Source organism: Gopherus evgoodei, chromosome 22 (genome assembly GCF_007399415.2).
Source record: "Gopherus evgoodei ecotype Sinaloan lineage chromosome 22, rGopEvg1_v1.p, whole genome shotgun sequence".
NCBI classification, from domain to species: Eukaryota; Metazoa; Chordata; order Testudines; family Testudinidae; genus Gopherus; species Gopherus evgoodei.
This window is the reverse complement of record NC_044343.1, coordinates 8,215,961-8,225,014: the sequence shown is the minus strand read 5'-3', so window position 1 is coordinate 8,225,014 and position 9,054 is coordinate 8,215,961. Positions and strand designations below refer to the sequence as shown.

The 9,054-nt window shown below is 60.7% G+C and overlaps 1 protein-coding gene across 1 annotated transcript; it reads right to left on the bottom strand.

The window, feature by feature from the left end:
* Positions 1-1,003: 1,003 nt before the first annotated feature.
* On the bottom strand, positions 1,004-2,053 carry LRG1 (leucine rich alpha-2-glycoprotein 1). The gene has a single exon (XM_030540612.1). The coding sequence runs from the start codon at positions 2,051-2,053 to the stop codon at positions 1,004-1,006; it is 1,050 nt and encodes a 349-aa protein (XP_030396472.1).
* Between the last annotated feature and the right edge of the window lie 7,001 nt (positions 2,054-9,054).

The following is a 9,054-nucleotide window of genomic DNA, read 5'->3' as shown; positions in this document are numbered from 1 at the left end:
CAGCCTGCAACTGCCTGCCTTTGCTTCTACAAGAAGATGCATTACAGGCATGTGGTTGAGCTAAGCTGACTCCCCTTGGTAGCCAGATCAGGTCAGTCCTATTAGGATCTCTTTCTGAAGAGGCCAGCCAGGGGAAGGGCGGGAAAGGGAAACACTGCCCGTAGCCAGCTCAGAAGGGAGCTTTGCGTACGTGTTGCTGATTGCGGAATGGTGCTATGTTTGGGATGAGGTTGGAACCTTGCCCAAGGACAGGGACCCTGATCCAAGCCAACCTCTTGCAGAGCTTAACTCCAGCCCATCCTGTTTCCTATAAAACCAACTTCCCAGAGCCCACCCAAACCCCACAATTTAGGCTCCTTGATGCCTCCAAGGTTACTCGGTGCCAGGCAAGGGATGTGGGTGCCAGGCTCGAAAGCTGGGGCCTGAATAAGAACAAATCCCAGGTGGACGAGAGTATCCTAAGAGACGTCTGGGCTTTTTTCTAGGGAGGGGTTTCCTGGGTAGGGGAAGCGGGAGCTGTTGGGTGCTTAGTGGAGACCATCCCACACGAGCGTGTGGCTGTGCAAGGGAGCTGCCTGGGGGGAGGCGTGTGGAAGCTCCTGTCTCTGAGGCATTGTAGGGGTGAGGGGCTGAAAGGATCAGGCAGGAGGGCATGGAGGAGGGGTGTGGTGGGGGTGTTCTCCTCCTGGGAAATGCTGTGCAGCCATGGGCTTCTCTGTGGGTGGGACTGATCCTTCCTGCTGCACGTGGGCAGGTATTTGATCAGTGACCTGGCAGGTGAGCTGGTAGTGGCAAATGGGAAAGACCTGAGCTGGAAAGGCCAGTCCTATGGGAAGGGTGGTGGGTGCTGCTGGGATTCCCTGGTAAGGAAGGCACCAACATCATCCTGCCCCGGGGGCCCAGTGGCGGGGTGAGGGGTTGAAAATGGCAGTGCCCGCAGCTCTCACCATGTCTAGCTGCCCACCGGAGCTGGGTGTTGCCACCTGGGTCAGCCACGCTCAGCTTAGGAAGCCTGGCCCCGAGGGAGGCTGCAGGGGCTCGGGCGCTCGGCTGGGGCAGCTGAACAGGAAGCAGTGAGCTTGTCCTTGGTCGCGGCTGCTACCGTCTGGCCCTTGAGGTTCTCGGGGGTCCCACAGAGGGTGTACTGTGAGGCGTACAGGCTGACTGAGTGGCCCGTCACCCACTGCACGAAGGAGAGCATGGCGCAGTCACACGCCCACGGGTTCCCGGACAGATCCAGATCCAGTGTCAGGTTCTGCTCCGAGAAGCAGGGGGCCAGTGAGGTCAGGCTGTTGTTGGAGAGATCCAGGTGGCGCAGCTGGCCCAGCTCCCGGAAAAGCTGCCCAGGCAGCGAGCTCAGATTGTTGTGCTGGAGGAAGAGGTAACTGAGGTGCGGCACCAGGTCGAAGGTGTGCTCGACAATGGAGTGGAGCCGGTTGCCTTCCAGGTTTAACCTCTCCAGGCTGGGCAGGCCGGCCAGCAGCTCCGGGGCCAGCCTGTCCAGGTGGTTATTGGACAGGTCAAGGCTTTTCAGGCTGCTCAGGTTCTGGAAGCAGTTTGGAGGCAGGGCCTGCAGCCGGTTATTGGACACATCTAACCACTCCAGCTGCCCCAGCGTCTGGAACCACGCTGGCTCCAAGGCCGCCAGCCTGTTCCCATTCAGAACCAGGTGCTGCAGAGGGCTATAGGAGTTGACGATCTCTGGGGGCAGATCTTCCAGGAGGTTGTTGGTGAGATCCAAGACCCGCAGCGCTGGCAGATCCCGGAAGAGGCTGCCGGGGATGCTCCTCAGCTGATTGCTGGAGAGGTGCAGCTCTTGGAGCTTGGGGAGCTTCTGCAGGGCATCGGGGCCGATGCTGGAGAGGTTGGTGAACTCCACGGAGATCATCAGCGTCTCCTCGGGGAAGCCGGTCGGGAAGCTGCTGAGGGATGGGGAGACGCAGACGAATTGTGTGATGTTGCTGGGGGTGGGCACGGGTGGGCAGGGGGCGCCCAGCCAACAGGGAAGGGAGGACATGAGTACAGCCAGCACGGCGATCCCCAAGCGGCTCATTCTGCAGGGAGGAACACACAGTGGGCCATCACAGCTAGTCGGTGGTAAAGGGACCTGGGAAGCAGAGAGGCTGAGCAGGGAGGCTGGAGTCAGGCAGGTGCTGAACAAGCACCCTGCTCCCTGTGTCCGCACAGGGCTCCTCAATCGTGCCCCACAGCCCTAGGATGCCCCCCGCCCCACAATCCTGCCAATGCCCCTCCATCCTCACCCGCTGCCCCCTGCCGGTCCAGCCCTGGGCTCCCAGCCTTGTTCAGAGTCTCCATTTTTTCATCTCTGCCCAGGCACACTGCTGAGGTTCCCCTCCTCCCCCAGCCGGGAGGACACTCTACTGGAGGGGAGAGGGGAGATCCTTGCTGGCAGGTCCCTCCTGGGGCCACATTTGGGCTCTGCTCTGGCATGGCAAAGCAGCTGCAAAGCTCCCTTGGTTGGCCACCTGGGGTTCCCTTAGAGTAAGGGGGGCACACAGGCTCTAGGCCAGCCCTTCCCAGTCCCCATCCATGGGGAAAGCGGGCATGGTCAGGGCACGTCTTCACCTGGCCTGTTCCAGAATGGCCCCTGGGGGCTGTCGGCAACAGGTCCTGACCTTACACGGGGGAGCAGATTGGTCCTCAGGCAGCCCCTGGTCAAGGACAAGTGGCGTTGAGCCCCCTGATCCCCAGTCTCGTACTGAGCTCAGCCAGGCTAGAGGATCTGGCCTCATTGCCCCACGTGCTGAACACCCCGCGCCCCCCTGAAGGTAGCAGGAGCTGTGGGTGCCCAGCACTGCTGGGAATCGGGGGCTCCTGAACACCCCTGGGAAGATTATCCTGGCTGGGATGTGCCCCGACTCCCTTTGCAAGAGAAACTCTCCCAGGCAGAATCAATAGCGAAAGCCTCGAGTCTGTACCTACCTTTCCCTGACTGCGATGCCACCTGGCTGAGTCTCGTCTCTGGCCGCTCCTCGCTGCTGGGACACTGGCCTGTGTGAGCCCGGGGGTGGCTCTTTATAGCGGTCCCGCTAGCCCATCGGCCCTGGGGCTGGGGGAGTGAGCGAGGGGCGGGTGCGGGGCGGCCTTGGGTCTCCTTCTGGGAACTGCCCCCTCGCTCTGTTGGGCTGAGAAATCGCCTCTTTGCGAAACCCGCAGGAGCGACGGGCCTGCTCCTGAGTGGCTAGACAATGACATCGCTGAATTCGATGGAGCTGCGCTGGTTTACACCTGCTGAGGATTTGGCCCAACACCTGTGATCGCTTTCCCACTCTCCTCCCCTACCGAACTTTGTTCCCCTGATGGGTAAAGGCTCCCCAGAGGGGCCGGGGTTTGTGCTGCTCCTTGCACCAGTAGTTCCCTGGGCTCAAATTCACATGGCCCTGGAGTCACTGACCCCAGGGCAAAGCGGGGGCTGGGCATGACCGCCCTGAGCTGGCAGCATGTCATGCCCACGGCGCCTTGATGCGAATGATGGCACAGGTGTAGGGCAGCCCTGAGAGATCCCTGTATCGCCAGGCGCTCTTCCCCCAGCCCCCCAGCTCTGGGTGTGGGGCTCTGCCCTGCCCCACCTGGCAATGCACAGTTAAACCAGTGAGCAAAGTGCACCTTGACAAACACATTCCCCTGCGCCGTGCCCCCCCCCCCAGTGTTTACCATGGCAGGGAGTTTTGAATATGTTTATCTCTGATTGATGCAATTGCCAGGACAATGCCAGCAGCTGTGCAGATTGAAAGGGGCTTTTGTGGCTGATTTCCCTGTGGTTTATTTAGCCAGCTCAGCTCCACGCCTGGCTCTGGGTCTGGATTTGCTCAGGTTGGAACCCAGGGGATGGGGCCAGGGGGGTAGTGTTTTTCTGGCAGTTGCACAATTGTTTGCTCGCCTGTATCCCCACGCACGATCCGTCTGCAAACACAGCTCCCGATCCCTTGTCCTCCAGCTCTGGGGATCGGGCAGATAAATCATTGAGCAAAGGCCAGCGAACGTCTGTTTTCCCAATCTCTCCCCCCACACCCCGATCCTCTGCAGTGTAGCTACTGGCTATGTTTGCCAGGCGACAGACACAGAATTTGTTAACTGTGGGCATAGACTGGCATGATGAACCTGCTGTGTGGGTGGTAGTGGAACGAGTCAGGTTTGATGCCTGCAATTTTTTGGGGAGGGGGGAGCAGAAATGTGGGTGCTGTTTGCACCCACAAAATGGGGAACTGGGCATCAAGAATATCCCCCCTAAAGTCCCTGGAAGCAGATGGGTCCAAGGACAGGGGAAGGGCTCTTCTTGCTGTGACAACGATTCTGAGCAGGGGTCTGCCGGTTGGGATAGACCAGTGTTTGTGGGCTGGGGTGGGAGGGCTAAGTCTGCTCTTATGGGGAGATCCATGGGGTGAGCGAACTCTGTCCCTGGGAGTGACAGCCGCTGGCCTCAACCATAGCCCAGAGCCCACGCAAAGCTCAGAACCCAGACTCCCCATCCCGGCCGATCAGCGCCGGACCAGCCCCTTCCCGAGAACCCTCTCTCAGATGCTAAATGTGGGGTCTGCACCCTGGGCCTTCCCCAAAGGCGCCAGTGGGCGACCCCCGGGGTGGGAACGTTCGCTCCCGGGGCACCTTGGAGGCGGGTTCCGAACTCGGACCCGGGGGGCTGAGTCCGGAGGGCCTAGCGGGGAACAGGCCAGCCCCTTGCGAACTCAGTGTCCGGTCACAAGGAACCTGCGATGGCGTCAGCTGCATTCTTGGCCGCTGAGTTATTCTCTGTTCTGAGGCTGAGTCATCTGGGCCCCTGTTTCACTCGCTTTTTGCTGTGTGGTTTCCTGCCTTCCCCTCTCTCCAAGGGATCATTTCTCAGCTAGACCCTCCCCCAATGGGATTCCCGGGCCAGTCACTCCCACGCCCCAAACCTGGGCCACTTCCAACCGGGCCACAGGTGACAGAAAGAGACAAACATCCTGGCAGCATCTTTCTGGCAGGTGCCACCTTTGCTATGACCAGCCGGCGGCAGCCTTACGGCTCCGTTAAATCCCGGGTCTCTCCCAGCTACAATAAATTCCTCCCCCAGCTTCTGCTGTTCTCCGGGCCCCGCTGGGAGGCTGCATTCCAGACCCCTTCCCATATGGCTCGCAGGCTAAAGGGACCCCCCACCCACCCCCACCAGGGTGCAGGGAAATGCAAGTTGAAAAACAATCCATCCTGTTCCTCGTTAATCTCAATAATTCCCAGCTCTCCCAGAGCCCTGTGCCGATGTGGACAGATGGATCCAGCTCCTCAGCGTTCAGGACAGGCGCCGAGAAGGCGTCACGCCCGTCCCGTCTGGCTGGTGGGAGGATATTGTGGGTGACCCCCCCCGAGCCACAGAGCCGTGCGGGCAGTGCCCCGCCAGCCACTCCCCTTCTGGCCTTGGACGGCGAGGTCCGGCTGCTGCGTGCGTTGTGCTGGAAAGGGGCAGAGGGACCCATGGCTCGCAGGCAGGAGAGGGAAGTCGGTCTCTGGACTCTGCTCTCGGCCAAAACCCCTGGAGCCAGAGGGCGTTTGCGGAGTGTCAGAAGAGAATTGTATGGGGGGGTGGCCTGCGATTGCTGGGGAATGGGCTTGAGCCAGAGAGCCCGTCCCGTCCTATGCTCCTGTGGGGTGCAAGGCGTCTGCCCATGGGCTGCAGCGGGATTTCCAGCGGGCTGCTGCTTCTGCCAGCTCCCACCTCTAGCCTAGGAGAGGGCTGGGAAGCCCGGCTCGGAGTGAGAGGGGCATCCAGCCTCCGCTGCCATCCTGCCTTTGCCAGTTGTGCCAGTGAGCGCCAGCCCTTTGTGACGTGGGTACCTCTCGAGTCGGCACTCGGCTGAGACCCAGCAAACTCATTTCTCCCAGGCCACTGCCAAAGTGCTGGCAGCTGGCTGGAGCCCTTGGTCCCAGCCGGCCCAAGATGGGCTTTGTACCAGTAATGGGTGCAGGTGGCCAGATACCACAGCAATGGTCGCTTTAAAGAAGGAGGCCGTCTAGGGCAGGGCCATTGCCAGCAGTTCTTCCCCTCGCCTCCTTCTGCTTGCCCGCAGGGTCCCAGCTCTCTTTGCGCACCAGCCTCCCCCTGCCTGCTGGTGCCCCTCTGCAGCTCTTACGCTCAGCGAGCCAGGTGCTCTCAAGCAAAGCTTGGCCAGGACAGACCAGGGAGGAGGGAGCAGAATGAGCCAGCTCTGCCCCTTTTGAATGTGTATCAAAATCTCCATGCCACAGAGGGGGAAACTGAGGCACGGGTGGCATGGGCCTGATTTTCAGCTCGTCTTGCTCCCAGTGGCGTCAGTGAGGGCTGTGGCTGCCACATGCCTCTGGAAAGCAGGCCTGAATGAGACACACCCGGCTCGCCCAGCAGGTCAGTGGCACAGCGGGGAAGAGAACTCAGGAGTTCTGATGCCCAGTCCACCGCCCGTGAACCCGGAGATCCTCTGGCCTCCGAAATCAGGGCACTGTGCTGATTTGCGCCCGTTTCCAGCCTCACTGGCGGGTGAGCAGCACTAAGGGGCACGCGGGAGGCTGGCAAAGGGGCACCGGTGAGCCCTGGCCAAAGGCAGGATTGGTAGGCAAGGCAGAGCCCGGCGCAGCCCTGCAAGGTGAGCGCCTCCCCCAGGGCCGCCCCCCTCCCCCCAAGCTCTGTACTGCGCGGCTCCGCCGTGAAGTTTTTCATTGTGTTACCGATATTGTTTTCTCTTTTATTATCTCCTGGGGAGCAATCGGGCTGTGGATTTACAGCAGGGCTAAAATCACCTCCCCATCTAAGTGAGCCATCCATACTCCCCCCTCGCTACGCGCAGGCAGGCTGACGCTGTGGGGAGCGAAGCTATTTAATAGCATCAGGCCTGGGCCCGGGAGCCCCCCACTCTGCCCTGGGAGGGGGGCTGGCTGGGCTGCAGGGGACTTGATTAGCAACAGCACAAGATACTTGGCGTCTGTGTAGGACTTTCCGTTCTGTGTTCCACGGGGAGCCACTGCCCGCCCCCACCACCTGCCCCTGCCTCCCCTTCCCTCCCAACCCCTGACACCTCCCCTCCCACCCCCACCTACCCCCCAACCACCGAGACCTTCCCTCCCACCCCCACCTACCCCCCCAAACACCGAGACCTTCCCTCCCTATTCCCCAACCTCTGCCACCTCCCCTCCCACCCCCACCTACCCCCCAACCACCGAGACCTCCCCTCCCACCCCCACCTACCCCCCCAAACACCGAGACCTCCCCTCCCTATTCCCCAACCTCTGCCACCTCCCCTCCCAGCCCACCTACCTCCCAACCAGCGAGACGAGACCTCCCCTCCCACCCCCACCTACCCCCCCAAACACCGAGACCTCCCCTCCCACCCCCACCTACCCCTCCAGCCACCGAGACCTCCCCTCCCACCCCCACCTACCCCCCCAAACACCGAGACCTCCCCTCCCTATTCCCTATCCTCTGACACCTCCCCTCCCACCCCCAACCACCCCCCAACCACCGAGACCTCCCCTCCCAACTCCCTCCTACCCCAACCCCTGACACCTCCCCTCCCATCCCCCCAACCACCAAGATCTTCCCTCCCAACTCCCTCCCTATTCGCTAACCCCAACTCTCCTCCCACCCCACCTACCCCACAACCACTGAGACGACCTCTCCCTATTCCCTAACCCCTGCCACCTCCCCTCCCACCCCCAAACATGGAGACCTCCCCTCCCAACTCCCTCCTACCCCAACCGGACACCTCCTCTCCCACTCCCCCAACCAGTGAGACCTCCCCTCATCCCCCCTACCTCCAACCACCAACACCTCCCTTCCCACCCCCACCTACCAACACATCCCCTCCCAACCCCACTTACCCCCAACCCGGCACCTCCCCTCCCAACCCCCCCACCAAACCCTGACACCTCCCCTCCCAACCCCCCCACCAAACCCTGACACCTCCACTCCCAACCCCCCACCTACCACCAACCCGACACCTCCCCTCCCAACCCCACTTTCCCCCAACCACAACACCTCTCCTCCCAACCCCCCACCTACCCCCAACCACTGACACTTCCCCTCCCAACCCCCTGCCTATTCCCTAACCCCAACTCCCCTCCCACCCCACCTACCCCACAACCACTGAGACGACCTCTCCCTATTCCCTAACCCCTGACACCAGGGGCACGGAGCAGCAGTGGCCGTTTAGCCACCTTGGCAATTCCCAGCTTCTGCAGCTGCGCAGGGGCTCTGCAAAGCAGCAAATAGCTCAGTGCACTTGGCCACCCCGGAGACGCTGGGAGAGGCTCCTGGAGCCCAGCCAGGCCGCTGGATTCTGGATGATCTGCAGCTGCGGCTCCTTGACCATCCCACGCGTCAGGTTCCCTAATTCAGAGTCATCTTGGCTTCGTGTCCATCCTGTGGCTGGCTTCCTGCAGCGCAATCTCCATTTGCCAGCCGGTGCATCCCCTTCCAATCCTCCCCTGCCCCAGCTCCTTGCACCCATCCCCTGCCTGCGTGCACGGGAGTCATGGGCCGGTTGGAGAACTCACAAATCCCGGTGCATGCTCACAAATTCAAAAGCTCGAGCCTGGCATGAATTCCATTAGTGCAAAACCAAGGAGGAAGCAGATTCAAATGACATGCGGCCCCCATTGGTTGGCTTTGTTTTCACACGGTGAGTGTGCATGTGTCGGGCAATGAGGGTGTGTTTGTGTAGCTCTGCATGTGGTTGGCCACATACAGGCACATAGATGTGTTAGTGTGAGCATGTCGGTGTGCACAATATAGGTATGCTAGTGTAAGCATGTGTGTGTGAGTGTGAGCATGTCAGTGTGCACGACATTGGTATGCTAGTGTAAGCGTGTGTGTGAGCGTGAGCATGTCAGTGTGCACGACATTGGTATGCTAGTGTAAGCGTGTGTGTGAGCGTGAGCATGTCAGTGTGCATGACATTGGTATGCTAGTGTAAGCATGTGTGTGTGAGTGTGAGCATGTCAGTGTGCATGACATTGGTATGCTAGTGTAAGCATGTGTGAGAGTGTGAGCATGTCAGTGTGCACGACATTGGTATGCTAGTGTAAGCA

What these genes read in the sequence shown, in the direction of transcription:
- LRG1 (XM_030540612.1), bottom strand. Translation starts at nt 2,053, where the DNA reads ATGAGCCGCTTGGGGATCGCCGTGCTGGCTGTACTCATGTCCTCCCTT.